At 42.7% G+C, this 16,914-nt stretch overlaps 1 protein-coding gene across 6 annotated transcripts in view; it reads left to right on the top strand.

Moving 5' to 3' along the window:
• The window catches only part of cabin1 (calcineurin binding protein 1), a 63,800-nt gene extending 47,089 nt beyond the window's left edge, over window positions 1-16,711 (top strand). For 4 of the 6 annotated variants that reach the window (XM_084055745.1, XM_084055744.1, XM_084055743.1 and 1 more), the window contains 4 exons: window positions 4,924-5,188; window positions 11,954-12,115; window positions 14,303-14,505; window positions 15,235-16,711. In XM_084055745.1, coding sequence (XP_083911871.1) covers window positions 4,924-5,188; window positions 11,954-12,115; window positions 14,303-14,505; window positions 15,235-15,405 — 801 coding nt within the window. In that variant the 3' untranslated portion in view covers window positions 15,406-16,711. The remainder of the gene's footprint in view (window positions 1-4,923; window positions 5,189-11,953; window positions 12,116-14,302; window positions 14,506-15,234) is intronic. The other 2 variants (XM_084055746.1, XM_084055742.1) reach the window with 1 other exon arrangement.
• Window positions 16,712-16,914: the final 203 nt, after the last annotated feature.

Genomic DNA, 16,914 nt, shown 5'->3' with positions numbered 1-16,914 from the left:
TCTGTTCATCACTTTGGTCCCAAACAACATACTATGTCAAAGGCTACTGACACAATTGTTGTGTAATGTGCACCTTCATGCTTCTACATGGAGGATGACCTCTACAGGTTGTGACGCCCCCATGGCCTTTCCTCTAGTACCTTCCTTAGGCCAAAATGTGTACTTGCACACAACATATCTCAAAATGGAATGGCCAGATTGTAGGATGAATACTTCTGATTTTGGTAACCCCATGAACTTTCCTGTAGTGCCACCCTTAAGCCAAATTTTCCAGTCGGGTGTAATTAGCATCACAACGTCTAGGGCTTGCTAACAGGACTTTTAGAGCTAGGGGCCTATCTTCCACCCGGCAATTCTGACCGCAGCAGCATGGCCACTGCGTTTACTTTGGACACCTCATTTGCAAGTGATGTTACAGTAAAAGCAGAGTGCTTTTGTTTTACCTGTGTCTCCTGACATCATTATATCACATTATTAATGCTGCTCCCATTGATGGGTGAGTTACATTTTCCTCAGCAGAAAATTGTTTGGGTCTCCTTCAACTTTCTAAATCCATCATTTAAATAATGCGCTATGATGAAGATGCAACAAATTCTTAAAGGGAATGGGAGACTACATTCTAATTAATGTTTTGCCAAAACACACCCATGACTAATTCAGATTCTAAATAGAACCCCTTTTGCGCCGTGCGCCTCACTTTGTGCCCAGATAACGCACCATTTAACTGGTCAAATGGGAGGGAACACATATCTAAATTCCACACATATCGGTGTGTACATCAGTCCATGTATATCTTGAGAACCAGCCACCGTCACATTAGGCATGAGTATTGTTCATGCCCCAAGTAAGGGCAGTGTAAACAATAAGATAAAAAATAATTAAATAGTTGCGACACAAATGACGGGTATGAGAGTATTGGCCAATGGCTTGTACTGACGTCATAGTATATAGTGCCTGCTGACAATGGTTGCTGGTGTTACCAATGCTACTAATTAGGCTCTGTTCTGTTTGGTGTAGCACAGCCTTTCCAGCACAATAGCATCCTGACCATCCCTCTGTTTGACCTTAACTCATTGAGTGCCAGAATGAATAAATCAATTAAGTTAGCAGTGCCAGCGTTTTTAAGCATTTTACTAACCTTTCAAGAGCCACAGAATATTTAGTTTGATCGACACACCGAGTGTCGCAAAAGACGGAGGAGTGTCTCTCCATGGCACTGAATGAGTTAATGGAGCACAACCTTAATTAGTATCATTGGTAACACATGCACAGGATGTAACATTGCCCAACTATTTATGCCAATATGGCTGTCATGAAAAATGTCTATTCCTCATTCTGTCCTTTAATAAAGGACTCTCACTTTCACCCCTCTTTATGGGGTACATTTGTGTAAAGACATCTCGCATCCATGGTGTAGTAATTATCTGTGACTCACTCTGCCACGTCTCCACTGGACTTTTAACTTATTAAAAAAAAATATGATTCATCCTTCAAATAGATGGGTAATCTTCTTAATACTACTGAGTTAATTTGAAATTCAGTGAACTGTTAGATTGGTTCAGTCAGTGGCACAATACCAGCCCCAATATGCTCTGTGCATAATTATAGTCCCAGTTCCCCAAAGGTAGCCCCTGTTTCCTGTTCCGGTTCATTTTCCCATAGCTTTGTTTGATTGGCTCCTTCATACAGTATGTGTTTCTGGTTCAAATATGCTGCCAAGCCATTCAAATGATGCTATGGAAATATGAACTGGAACAGGAAATGGGTGTGCCACCTAGGGATGGGACGATAATCGTCATTATCGTTTATCGTGATTAAAAACCGCTCACAATAATCGCATTGCAGAGATTTTAATTTATCGTGAAATTGTCCTCCGTCATACACTGGGATGAATTGGCTTTTGTTGAGGTGCAAATTCAGTACCACTTAAACCCTCTAGACTTGATAAAACGGACCTGTAAAGAGCGCATTTGGTACACTCTATTTCAATCTACACAAATCGTTTCGAAAAAAAAATGTCTGTGAGTGACCAGTAATTATGAAGTATTATACTTGACCTTTATAAGTCATTATAAAAGGGTTTAAAATGTGTTATGATTGCATTATGAGTACTTCAGTGCTTAGAACTGTAATTATACAGTGTTATAAGCCAACCACAATGCATTTATACTTGACCTTTATAAGTCATTATAAAATGCTTCATAATGTGTCATATTGTTACAAAGCATTATGAGTATAGTTCTTATAACTATAACAGCATTATACGTAGATTATAATGCATTGTATGTTTATAAAACATTATTGTCTTGGGATGCATCGCATAGTGTTACCATTTTGTTTTTATGATGCCAGGTGCATGAATGGGACTTTGGACTTGAGTTTTTAGTGTTAAGAGCGTGTGAAGCTAGCTAGCACATTCCAGGTGCATCTGCATACTGAATAGGGACTTTATTGCCGGATGTAATTAGGTCACTGCCATTGTGACAGATTATTATGTACAGATTATAATGAATCATATTCATGTGGTCATATTTGTGTTCCGTTATGGTCCCTGTTATACTTAGACTTTAGATTATATAATTCTACATAATGAGGGTTTAGATGTTTATGAAGTCCATCTAATGGCTACTTGCGTCTGTTTGTGCATCAGGTGGTTTTATGAGATGAGCTATGTGAGTGACTCATCCAGGGGTCTTGGAGTGCTAAGAAAAGTACCTGTCTGCGCGCCCCTGTGTTCTAAACTCAATAAACGACTTAATTCTTTCAACTTCAAGCCCCCACAACTGTAGAGCCTTCAGTAGGCCTGCTGTCTGTAGTTCTTAGCCACAAGATCAGCGGTGGTGTTGTGCTACGCTGTGTTCCCTTTCATTTATTCATGTTGTTTTTGCTAGATCAGCAAGGCATGACAATTAATAAACGTGAATGTAGCCTATGTGGCAAAGAGCGTCGTCTTTCACCTGCTCTCCTGTCCTCTGAAGCCTGATTTATGCTTCGGCGACAAATCGGTGTGTGATGTCGTTAGAAAAATGTGACACGTCAACACTTTTTCAGGCGAAAATACATTTTTGTGAGCGACACATCTGGAGTCGCGTCCAAACCACACTGTAGTGTCACCCACTGAATTGGCAGGCTTAGCCCTGTTGGAATATTGAGCTTTTCTTTTGGACGAATGTAGATATTTAACATCACAAAGGAGCTCTTGTCATCAGTCTTGTTTAGGGAGGCAATTTAATTAAAATGTTAGGTTGGCCTGCCTTTCCTATTGTGTTTGAAAGATGACCATAGCCTCGGATGACATCCATAGCTGCGATAAGCTGATTTAAAGCCCCATCTCAGTAATTGCAGAGAACCACCATTGTTTGATACTCTGTTGGGGTAGGCTGCCAGCAGCCCACTTTTATCGCACGGTGAACACCTGAGGAACCCGCAGCGTGACTGCATGAAATCTACTGCTATGTTTTCAGGTATAGTGTTTCCTGAGGCACTGGCTTGCATTTGTCTATTGTATGTTTAATTAATGACAATGTGAATCACCAAGGGTAGTGTTAGAACTCTTGTGTGTGTATACTTTTATGTGCATGATGGTACCTGCTAGACTGGGACGCCTGTGTATAGTTGAGGAGATCAATTGTCGCCTGAGGATTTTGGAGGGCAGCTGTTTTTTTCCATGTGATTTGTCGGCAGCCTCATGATACAAGCTCTCACTCAGAGCATGACTGAAGAAAAATAGCTAGAGAACCGTGTTACTGGTAAATTATGTGATGGTAGTTTTATGTTTTGGGCATGAATCCGGTATGCAAGAATCCATATTGGATATTGTCACGTGCTCTGGACAGTGTTTTGATTAGTCTGCATATGATCGCTGTCAGGCAGAAACCTTGTATGTCCACTGTTTATGCTTTATTGCCCTATTTTATGCCCTAATTTACTGTTTGACGTGTCGCTCAAAAATAGCGAGAATAGCTTGTCTACAATCTTTTTTTGAAGAATAGTGAAATATTCTGAAAAGTGTTGCCTATAATTACATACCAAAGATAGCGACGCCAGGTTGAGAGTGGTTGACTCTTTGTGGGTTTTATGAAAAGGATTTTTTTTTTAAAGCTTGCGACTAAATAACTACATTGGATCGTTGGAACCCCCCTGGTTCTTTTTTCCACTTCCTGAAAAGTAACATTGTCAAGTGGAAACCAAAACCAACTATATAACTTTCATTGCCATGATTGTGTATTGGGATATGCTATGGTCCACCAGCTGCTGGAATAAGTGAGATACATTTTCCCCTAATTTATATAGTTTCATTATATACATTTGGCCAGTTTTGATGCATCTAACAGAACATGGCATGTTTTCCAGTTCAATGTCGATTCCGTTTAGAGGGTAAAACTGTGGAGAGAAAGTGTATTCATTGCCTTTAACTGCTCTTCTGCGTTGCCATGACAGCGACCGTGGGAGCAGGGCGGCTGTTGTCATAGGTTGTTTGTGCGGCTCTTGTGTTTATGAGTGGTCCTCAAAAGACACCCAAGAAAGTAGCAGCATGCTCTGGAGTTGTCATCATCAAAACCAGCCCACTGAGACACAGGGTCCAGAGCACACAAAGCAACCGTCTGATCCCCCAGGGAAGTCCTCGCAACATTGTATAAGATATCCTAGCCTCCCAGTGTGGACAGCATTGCATAATAGGTGTTGTTCAGTATTGTCTGAAAAAGTGCAGCGGTATCGACTGTGACTCATCCCGTTTCCATGGCTCTGAATCCTGCACAATTATGACTCTGCCTCCAGGGAAGAGGATGTGCAGTTCTCAGCATTGTACCTGTACAGGGGGTGGTTGGGGGGGGGGGGGGGGGGTGTCTATCGGTACTGCAGATGGATAACCAAGGTCAGTCTCTCACTTCATTACCACTGCTACTTCCTCTGTGTCCGCAGTCTGCCGGCGATGCCCCGACCACACCTAAGTACGCCAAGGACCACCGTGATATTTTCTTCCCTGCCTCGTTGCCAACGCCAGTCCTGCTCAGCCACGGCTCCTGCCACCCCCTGTCTGCCCAGGACAGCCAGCCTGCCAAAGTACCGTACGAACCCCCTGGCAAGGTGCCCAAACCTTTGGCCTCCTCTGTCTTCCACGAGCAGCCACAGCACAGAAGAATAGCCAGTCACCCTGCTGCAGCCATGGCCTTCCTACCACACACAGGTCAGTAGCCTCCTTTAATCACCTCTCCTATCGGAGGAGTTGCTCAGTCTACTTTGTCTGCTGTAATGTGTGAGCAGGCTGTTACCACTCTAATGTCACTCTTTACATTGGAACTCTTGTTTTAGAAAGCAAATACTATCTTTGAGTCATAATCTTGAACGTGTGTGTGTGTGTGTGTGTGTGTGTGTGTGTGTGTGTGTGTGTGTGTGTGTGTGTGTGTGTGTGTGTGTGTGTGTGTGTGTGTGTGTGTGTGCAATGCTCGAGGGTGTCTGTGCAGCTGTGATATATCTCCTGTGCATAGTCATAGTCTGACCAGCAGGGGGCACACTTGGCCTTTCCCAGCTGAATGTTACATAATGTCTGACCTGGTTTATTTTGCCTATTGGGCTTTCTTTGTCTGGCTCCTAATTAAGTAAGAATGATGTCTCGGTAAGATTGTGACCTTTTTTTTGTTTAGCATTTGATGTCTTTATGAAATCCCAGAGCTGTTTAAAATAAGTGCCTTATAACCCTATGAGTGTTCTGTTGGTGATGATTCATTTGCATTTCACCATCTAGCGCCAGCTACTTGAACCTGGGGTCACTGACATTGTACGTCGGAAATAAGAGATAAAGTGAATCTCCAATATGCATGTATGATATAATTACAGCCAAGATAAACTCGTAACTTTGTTTGAAACCAGATCTCATTTAGTTTCTGTCAGACAAATGCTGAGTTTGCTGTAGCTGTTGGTAGTTCATACAGGCAGCTGTTTTGTGCCTGTTCTCACATGCACTTTCCAGGTTTAGTATTATCCCCTGGAATGTCACAGACAAAACTTTTAGTCTTGGGTTAAGGCCCCTGACCTTTTTAAAGGAAGCTACAGGAAAGCCATCAATCTCATTAATAGTGCAGTATGTACTTTTACAGGAAGCTATCAGCAATCTCATGATGGTGGTGGAGAGGTCACAAACTCTACAATGCATTTCAGGAGATTGTGACCAAAATGAAATGTTGTTTATATGACTATTAAGCAAAGAAATAAACAAACCATAACTAAATAATCAAAATAAATATTAGCTTTGTCTGTAATTGTAAAGCAGAAAATCTTGAATAATAATAATAAGAAGAAGAAACTTTATTTATAAGGCACCTTTTTAAACAAAGTTACAAAGTGCTTAACAACTTAAAACAAAAATAAACAATTACAGCAACAAAGACAACACAGCAGAAATGTACGCATCTTTTCTCATTCTGTTAGGGGGCTAAAAGGCTTTTTTTTAAATAAAAATGGGTTTTTAATTTAGATTTAAAAATGATTGTGGAGCTAGCAAACCTGAGGTCCAATGGGAGGCTGTTCCAGAGTCTACGAGGGGCCCTGATGGCAAAGGCCCGGTCACCCTTGGTCACCTGACTAGACTTAGGAACATCTAGTACAGCCGAATCAGAGGACCTCAGGCGGTGGACAGGCACATGGGGTTCCAGCAGCTCTGCTAGATATTGAGGTGCCAGAACTTTTAAATATTGAGCTTTAAAAGTTAACAATAAAATCTTAAAATCAATTCTAAAGGTTACTGGCAGCCAGTGCAGTGCAGCTAGTACCGGGTTATGTGCTCTGATCTCCTAGTCCCAGCAATGAGTCTGGCAGCCGCATTCTGCACCAGCTGCAGGCGGTGTATGGATCCCTTGCTGAGCATTGAATAGAGGGCGTTACAATAGTCCAGGCGAGATGAAATGAGTGCATTGACAACTTTGTGATGGTTAGGGGTAGAAAGGACTGGTCTACTTATGCGTTTCTTAGGTGGAAAAAGCATGTACGAACCACAGTTTTTACCTGGGCTGGGCCTCAAGACAGAGTCCAGTAGTACACCCACATTTTTGGCTACTGGTGTGACATTGGCTGACATGCAGTCGAGACAGTCAACTCCTGAAGACACGTGTGTGTGTGTGTGTGTGTGTGTGTGTGTGTGTGTGTGTGTGTGTGTGTGTGTGTGTGTGTGTGTGTGTGTGTGTGTGTGTGTGTGTGTGTGTGTGTGTGTGTGTGTGTGTGTGTGTGTGTGTGTGTGTGTGTGTGTGTGTGTGTGTGTGTGTGTACTGTTTGAACTATGGAAAGCTTGAAGACACCTACCTGGCGTACCTGCCAACACTCCCTTTCTCCCGCTCTGCTTCCGATTAGTAATTTCTCCTGTTAATCTTCCGATTTAGTGATGAGCGACACTCTCTCAGTGAATGCTATTGTTATTGTATTATTAAGGCAGCAACCTGTTCATTGGGAGCAGCTAAGGGTTCAGGGTTCCAAACTTCCCACGGTCATGAAATTCCTGGAAATATTTAGAAATTCTAAAACCTGTTTTCCAGTCCAGTGTTCTGGAAAGATATTTGGCTATGCATTGTTTTGGGCTATTGATTTTGTTAATCAAAAACATGTTCAAAACATTACATGAAAAATATGTAACATAATAAAGCAGTTTTGCGCCGAACGGGCTGCGTGATTGCAGCTTGTAGATCTATTCTTTTGTCATGTGACGCCCTCACTCGAGTACGAATCAATCAAGTGACACAACAAATGTTCACCAGTTGGTCCAGTACTATTTCCTGCGTTGCGTCGTCACTCATTCCCTCACACTGAATCAGGAACAGTACTGACCAAAACCACATCCAATCGTTCAGTAAATGCTGAACGATTTGAGGTGGTTTCGGGCGGTCTACTGTTAACGTGCCTGAGTGAACGTGAACAAGTGTCTGTTTCCGTTGTTCATGTCAAGTCAATGGAAGATTAGTTAAAAAATAATCATTATAATATGGTTGAATGCCATAATGAGTCTTGTACTCCAGTGCGCTATGTCCTAGAATAGGTATTTTAGAAAAAATGTGGCATGACATTTGCAATGGAATTCTCTCTACTGCATGTTTTTACACACAAAGGTATACCATTCTATAGAGGTAAGAGCACTGGAGCAACTCGGATGTATTTAACTGCCTTTTTATTAAGGTGAGAGTACAAAAGGGGACAACATTTCGATGTGAATTTCATCTACGTCAGGTTCTGATGAATATTAGTTGCTCCAGTGCCTCTTACCTCTGTTGACCACTGTCCTGCTTCTGTGATGACCAGACCGGCTGCCCAAACGTACCTCGTTGATGCGTGATCATGGAACCCACCGTTCTTGTAGTATACCATTCTATAGCCTATTCTATGTATTATTTCTTCTTTGCGAATTGCACACCTGGAAATCAGGTGAAATATTTTAGAAAGGTTTTGGAAATTCATTGGTAAAAACATGTGGGAAGTATCTCGCTCAAGGACACTTAGACATTAACCCAGCCGGTCACCTAGCCGGTCATCGAACCGGGAATTTCCCCGACAGTGGTACACTGTCGCAGCGGGTCGCAAGTCGTAGGGAAGCGTCTTTCGACCGTCGGATAGCAGCGGGTTTTGTTGTTGAAAAATACATGAAGCCATAGGCTATATTAAACTATCTGTTGTTTAATCACTACCAATTTTACTTATTTATCCTGTCCTGGATGATATTGATACCCGACCTGAACATTTATTTTCTGTAAAAAAAACGCAGATACGTCGGGTACAAATAGGAGATCTATTGATCGAAACATTGTGCATTTCTAACCAGTGTGTGGATTTTTGTAGTATATATTGACACTTATTGTTACAAAAAATAGAGCATATATCACAACACCTTTTAATCTGTAGTGCAGGATGTGGGGGCAGGGTTATTGAGGGTAGGCCATTTCACTGCCTAATGCTAGCAGGTATTCCTGTGTGTGGGTGGGTGTCTGTGGGCATGCGTTTATGCGAGGACTAATTGAACAATGAAAAGCTTGAAGACCTGTGTGTGCGTGCATTCGCATGAAACCTACACCGTCTCACAGGCACAGCTTCGTATCTGTCAGTGCTACGCTGATTTCTACAATCTACTGGTTTCCTTGGTAATTTTTGAGGCCACAGGGTGAGCTGTCATTTGTTACCATACAGTGCATGAAATGTTAGACATACACACATTTAACACCTCCTTAACACCACACTGACACATTTGCTTAGAATACAGGGATACTGCCTTTGTACCTGAGGGCAGATAGATAGCGTAGTATAAATTCACATTTTTATTGGGTCTTTTCTTGTACCGTTAATTTAGTTAGCAAGAACTCACATGAGCTTCTTCAGTCACACCCAGCTCAGGCCAGGTGTGACTTCTTAAATCAGCCATTACCCATCTTATACTCTGCATTAAAGGTTGCATTAAAAGACGTAGGGGGGTCTCTTAAAATCTGAGAAAAGAAATTGTGGCGCCGTGATAATCCATTCCATAGTTGTGGGCAGTTGAATGTAGCTTATTTTCGCCAAAAAAGCAACAGAAAGCAGAGAAATTTTGATTTTTATAAATCCTATCCACAAGTTTCCAGCGGAGTGTGGGCGTTAGTTCCGGTTGTAGGCTATACATATGCAGTGCCTCCGCCGGATATGTCCCCCACCAGGCCTGTGCATAGTGCCTGTGCCCCAGTAAATTCCCGCAGAAACAGGTGGATAATACTAAACCAAACATCTCCATTTTGTTGTGATCACGTGATCTTTGGTATAGATCCCTAAAGGATCTATACATGGTAAATGGTGCATTTATATAGTACCTTTATCCAAAGTGCTTTACAATGTGCATTACATTCTTCACCCATTCACACACTCGCATTCACACAACAACAGCGGAGGAAACCATGCAAGGCACCAGCCTGCTCATCTGGAGCAGTTTGGGGTTCAGTGTCTTGTTTAAGGACACTTCGACACTAATCTCTCAATCTGTCAGCCCTACTGCCTTAAACATGTAATGTTGTTGTTAGTAGGAAGAAGCACAGAACCCAGGAGGAAGTGGACTAAAAAAAGGGGGAGGACCCTCCTGTTTAACACAAAAGAGGAGGGTTGTGCCCACAGAGGCAAAAACAAAGGGGAATTATTTATTTTTTTAACCGAAAACTTGCTTCGACACTAACTCAGCAGGGATTCTGGGATCGAAGCGGCCTCTCTACCTCCTGAGCCACGGCTGCCCCTATATTTGGGCATGTTTGTGATATTAGGATGCATAAAGGTCACTAATGCGCATGCTCTAGGGCAGTGGTTCTCAAACATGTCAAGGACCACCAAATTGACACTTATTAGCCCTCGGAACTCCATTTGAAAAGATATGCCAGGGACCCCCTTAAGAGAAGATTTTTACGGCTCTAGCAGTGATTTTCAACCATTTTAATTTCAAGGACCCCCAGTTTGACATGCATTAGGCTACAGACCCCCATTTAATGGCATTTCTATCTATGGGACCGCAAATTAGATTGTAAAATCAATGTTGGTTTAACTCTGAGAGTGTACAAAAGGAACCAAATTGACCTTTTAGGGTCCTTTTGGTTCCATTTGTACACTCTCTCAGTTACAGACCTATAAGGGTCCTCAACTAACTATATTTTACCTGGGGACCCCCTGGAACTCCATCAAGGACCCCTGGGGGTCCCCAGACCCCACTTTGAGAACAACTGCTCTATGGACCTTCACCTGGAAGGACGGTGTCCCCTAGCAGTGTATGCACTGGGTCAGCAAGTTTCATTGAAATAAATGGGCAGCCATGCTTAGATACCGTATCCAGTTCTTTTACACCTACCCCCATGGGTGGGAAAACAGAAGGTCAGGGTGAAATATGATGAATAATGGCCAATTGATAGTGCAGTATAATAGTAGCATGAACCCCAGGGTCGTCATTTGGGTTCCATAGGGATGGAATTTGCCACCCCTAGCGTTCACATTTAACCTCATAATAGTCATGGGATGCAACCTAGCTCTGGTCTGTTTGACAACGTAATGAACAGCGTACTCTATCTACGTGGCATTGCAAGAGGGGAATAATGTTTCTGTCCCACCTAAAGATTCTCTGTATAAAATGAACTGTATTGATGGCACATTTTTGCATGTGGGCGGGGCACATTCATGTATGTGTTTGCAGTACCCCTTCACCCCCACCCCCGAAAAATAGGACCCCCCGAAAGCTGTGTCGTTTCGAACACTGCATCCATCCATTTCTACATGTGACATATGTCGTACATGCTGTAGATTTAACCTTGTTCTAATATGGTTCTAAAATTCCAGTGCAACAATTATACAATTTCATTGCAAATCGCAGATCCCAGCACAAGCTTTTTATGGACGCTCAGTTTTGTGTGTTTGTTTACTCTTGTGTCCTTCGTATTGGATGAACTGATGCTGTGTGTGTGTGTGTGGGGGTATGTGTGTGTAAGCATGCACTTGTGCGGGCTTGTGCGTATGTGATTGTCAGTCAGTATATTCTAAAGTAACCTGTTGTACTGTATGTGCATTGTACAACATGGAATCTTAGAACGTGAGGATATCTTGTGGTATTACTCGTACCAGGTTTAAAGTTACTATTTGTATGTAATCTCCCCCTGTCAATGTCATATTGGGAATACACAAAAATTATGTTTTTTATAAACACAGTTAGACACGTGTTGTCTAACCATTAATTCATTAGCCTACATCCCTCTTTTTTTGCCACCCCTAGTTTCTTTATGAAATGACGCCTCTGATGAAACCTGAGTTCTAGTTCTTGATTAGAACTTCTAGTTATTAGTTGTAAATCGGTGTCATGCACCGAAAGTAGCCAAGCTCACAACACATCACAGCATGTGTTGTATATGTCCTTGTAGATCTGCGATTTTTGTTATAAATCAGGCTTAAAACCTCTGGTTGTTGTGACGTTGCGATGTATCTACAGAGGAGCGAGAGGAACCCCCAGAAGGTTTGTCGTACCGCCAGCAAGAGTCTCACCTTTGCCAACAAATGAAGATGGCTACTGTATCTCCTGGGCAAGACGCTGCAGGGGCTGGCTGGTACCAGGAGGAACCCGCCACATGTAGTGCCACACAGTCTTGCAGTGGTAAGAAGCCCTGGATTACTATATTTTTATATTATATATATTATTTGTATTATCTCTCCGTCAGGCCAGGAACAGAGATTGTTTTTGCCCCTGCGTCTGTCTGTCTGTCTGTCTGTCTGTCTGTCTGTCTGTCTGTCTGTCTGTCTGTCTTTTTCTTCCCCTTTCCTTCCTTCTATCTTTCCTTCTTCCCTTCCTTCCAGAGCTAATATCGGACACCACATGGTCGATATTACATATTAACACATTGACTGCCATCGGCTAATCTCAGAACGTCCATCGTAGTGCCACGCTATTTCTTACCTTTTTTGTTTTTTTGATTCCGTCATAGGCCCCGCTAAATCCGTTTAAAATCCGCGTTCATTTGGTTCGACACAAACACGGGACCCGACCGAACAAAACGCTGAAAACCGTGCCGCGATCCGACACTGCATTCTGGAGAACGAGAGGAAAACGCTAAAATGGTGGATGTGGTGAGAAAAACAACAAGCCAGAGATAATGGCGTCCAAAGCTAGACGCTAGACAGGAAACGGAGGCGGGAGAAAAAACGGAAACAGTATTATTTTGTTTCCGGCCCGCCCCCTTCGAGACCGGAAGTGCAAAAAAAATCCGGAATCTGCACCTGCACGATTTAACATGGGAAAACACCCGCCCCGTAGGACTACGGGAACGGCAGTTAACGGTTGGATTTAACGGCCCGTAGGACTACGGGCCTGGCAGTGGATGTGTTAATTGGATATGTTTGTCTTCCAAAGTTTGTGGGAGGAGCCTGTTTGACAAAAGATTTGACAAAAATCTCAGAAATCATGAATGCATTGACCCTAAGTTTGAATTACATATTGACAGGCCTTTACTACACAACACAGAGCACAACACAACAAAAGCGATTTTACCTAGAACCACAGCGGTGCCACTGTCACCGCTTGTTACAAAAACTTTTTTAACCATCCTAGGCCCTGGTTGAAATATGTGCTCTGTGGAGCGCCCCTTTCCATGTTTATTTTATTTAAGAAAATGTACATTTGAATGTTAAAATGCTGTATTTCTGTGGACACATCTACAGTTTATTAACACATTGGGTGCCAGAATTTTATAATAACAGATTACGTTCGGTGCCAGAAATCTCCCTGTTGCGCTGCATTGTGCTGTTTAGATCTGTAGACTCCATGACGAGCGATCCATGAAATAAAAAGCATGCGTGTAGGTTGCGCGATGCTCCTGGCTAAAGCCTGAAACAACAACATGTCTCACGCAAGTCACCATTGCAGAGCGATCGCGCATCGAGAATGACGCGTTTTGCCCACTGTAAAAAGTTAAGGAGATACAGAGGTTTTTAGCCAGGAGATAGAATGGAAGCGGATGGGAGCAAGATTTTTTGGCACGGTGATCCATCTGTCCCTTACTTCTTAGAGTGTTCATGGGTGATTCCAGGGCTGCGCTAGCCCCCCCCCCCCCCTTGTGGAAAAAACAAAACAAAAAAGAAAGGTAAGAAAACCGTATATATACGTTTTTTAGGATTGTTGGCACTCCACGGGTGTATTTGCAAAAAGGTATATATACGGTTTTGGCACTCAACGTGTTAAAAGACTGGATTTGGGATTTGGCTTTGCTTCACTGTCACAGCAGTGCTGGTGTAACTAAAATATTAGCTGGAATAAATTTGGTTGTTACAATTTCATTATCAAGAAGCTCCACTTTTCTGGTTGTTAACCAGTCAATGACCAGCTGGTTATGGCAATTAAGAAAAGACAAATTGAGCTGAAATATCAACCCATTCTTTCAGCACAGAAAAGGATTACTTCACAGACATGGCCATCTTTTATTTTATAAACCGTGATCAAACATGAAGCAGTTTGATTGCGTGGGTTTCCTGTTGAGCCAGGAGTCCAGTCTGTTCCTATTCACCATTCATTCATTTGCCAGGAAACAGGAAAGTAAAACTAGACGGGCATGTACATTTTCACTTCATCAGGTGGTCTAGACTAGATGAATAATGTCCCATCATTAGTGCCATCATTTTGGTACTTTTTCCTGATTTTCATTTGTCAGTCTTTAATGAGAGGCCCTTTGTGCCTCCATGGAATAAGGCAGGTGGTGTGTCTCATAAATGTGCCAGTTCGATTTTGATTTTGCATCAAATAAACGTGCAACTCCAGCACTAGGTTCAGTTCTTCTTCTCTCTCAATCAGACCAGCAGCAGTATGCCAGTGGTGAGCAGTCTAAACTTCCAGATCCCAGTCGAATCCGTTCACGGATCCCTCCCAACATGCCAAAGCTTTTCATCCCTTCCACGGTGACCAAGTTCCCCCCGGAGATCACAGTAACACCGCCCACGCCCACGCTACTCTCACCCAAAGGCAGCATCTCAGAAGAAACCAAGCAGAGGCTCAAGGTACTTTGTATGCCTGTGTGTGTGCTTATAAGGGACAAATGTCCCCACAAGTATACTAGAAATAAATTGACATTGTGAGAACCATTTTCCTAGTCCTCTCCTCACTGGAGAAATGGTTGTTTTATGGTTCAACAAGATTTGTGGAGTTAGGAAAGGATTTAGGTTGGGGTTAGGATTAGACATTAGGAGTCGGGTTTAGAGTTTGGCCTGATTTACACTTGGTTACGCACCGTTGTCACTCGCCGAAAACAGCCGATCTACAACCTCTAACTTATAGATCTGCTATTTTCGGCTGTAGGGTTAAGGTCCGTACACACCGGTGCGTTTATGTTCGCATTCATTTAAGCTTCTGTTTGTGTTATGGGTACATGCACACTGAGCGTGATTATAATGAGGCGATTCAAGCGAGTCAAGCGACGTAATTATTTTAAAATCATCAACCTGTATAAATGAGGCATCACCAAAGTAAAAGTTTGATTTGAAATAATCGTATTGCTTTTTCGTATCATTTATTCACATCGCTCCAGGTGTGTAATGGTCTTTAGGGTTCAAAACAAAATCAAAAATAGTTTTCTTAAAATCACCATCCTAAAATGTTGATGTCCGTACAAGTATAGTAATACAAACGTACGTGTGTGTGTGTGTGTGTGTGTGTGTGTGTGTGTGCACAGTATGTTATGTCCAAACATTACCTCTCCATCCAGCCATTGAATATCTAACACTTACCAGTGTCCCTTGCTGTTCCTTCCCGTTCAGAACGTCATCCTGTCCTCCCAGTCGGCGGCCACAGTGAAGAAAGACACACTGAGCCAGCCGGCTCTGGAGGTGCAGGAGACCTCCAGCCAGGAGTCGTCTCTGGAGAGCGAGTCGGATGAGGAGGACGACTACATGGACATCTGAGGCTCTGATTATGCTCTGCCCGTCAAGGCCTCGGATCCTCGGCTTTACGTGGACTGCAAAACGAAGCAGAAGTCGGACCGCCCTTTTGAGCACTACTACGTTGGCCTCACCCAGCCCAACCCTCTGTGCCCTGTCTTGAATTAACAGAACGGTACCTGTCACTGCAGCTTAAGTCTCCAAATGCCATTATTCTCTCTTTTAATTGTGTATTTACAAATTCTTCTAGGGGGAGAGAAAAAAGGAACTCCCCATCTGAACAGATGCAGTATTTTCTTTGTCTGTGATGTGACAGGTTTCCTCTTGCTGTGAGCAGTGTGTATGCAGCTAGTGTCTGTACTTCTGCAGCATGTTTGTAATATGCTGTTCACATGTATCATATATCGGCTAACTATGCCTTCAATGACAACAGGGAAATCCCACGAAAGGACAATTCAGCACCTAGATACTGTTGCTGGTGCTGTTAAGCTGATTTTGTGGGGAGGGGGGGGGGGTATCTATGGCAGTCCAGTCATTTTGTTTAAGCAACTTTTCTTACTTTGTTTGCATGCTATTTGTGTCTCTGACCTGCAGCTAAATCCTCGCCCTGAGAAGTCCACATCCCCAAAACTGAGGTGTTTTTGTCTGGACGTTTGCTCGGTGGCATGTTATTAGAATACTACTGCTGCCAACCACTTTGAACATTTTTACAAAGGCATGAGGATTAAAAGGCACTTGGCATTTATTTGTATACTGTATGACATTTCAATGGACACTAAGGTGATATTAAGTACAATCAACTTAGTTCAAAGCCAGTAGGCCACACAGCCTCCTCATAACCTGTAGCAGATTGGATATGTTTACACTTTACACATGGGTTGTCTTTTATTTGTCACTTAGAATTTTTTTTGTACTGTTTTATTTTTTTCTTGTAATACTAGTCCCTTTTGGTGTTCTTTTGTGTGCATTTGTGTAGCTAAAGAGGAACGGTACTTACTAGGAGGAAGTTGTGACACCAGCATCGCACTGAATGATATGGATATGGAGTTGGTTTTAATTATTAGAAATTAGCTTTTGTACATATCTTTATCAAACTTTTTTTTTCCAGCATGACTGCTTTAAATGGTGTCAAGGGTGTTAAGTTAGGCAGCATAGAGGTGCGTGCGTGTGTGCGTGTGTGCGTGTGTGCGTGCGTGCGTGCGTGCGTGCGTGCGTGCGTGCGTGCGTGCGTGCGTGCGTGCGTGCGTGCGTGCGTGTGTGTGTGTGTGTGTGTGTGTGTGTGTGTGTGTGTGTGTGCGTGCGTGCGTGCATGAAAGAGAACACATTAAGAGGTCACTTCAATTCCAGTCAACTCTGAAAACTATTGATAGGTCTAGTTATTACGTAGATTGATTTGATCAATTAGATTATTTTTTTTGATAGTTCCAGAATTCATTGGAATTGAAATGACTACGGAATACCTTCTATATAGATGCCTTTCCAGTGGATCCATTTTGGTAAGTTTGTCAAAATTCTGGACTTACTCAGAGGAAG

Source organism: Gymnoscopelus microlampas (genome assembly GCF_963454915.1).
Source record: "Gymnoscopelus microlampas genome assembly, chromosome: 4".
Classification (NCBI taxonomy): domain Eukaryota; kingdom Metazoa; phylum Chordata; class Actinopteri; order Myctophiformes; family Myctophidae; genus Gymnoscopelus; species Gymnoscopelus microlampas.
The sequence above is the reverse complement of the archived record's forward strand: the minus strand, read 5'-3'. Positions and strand labels throughout refer to the sequence as shown.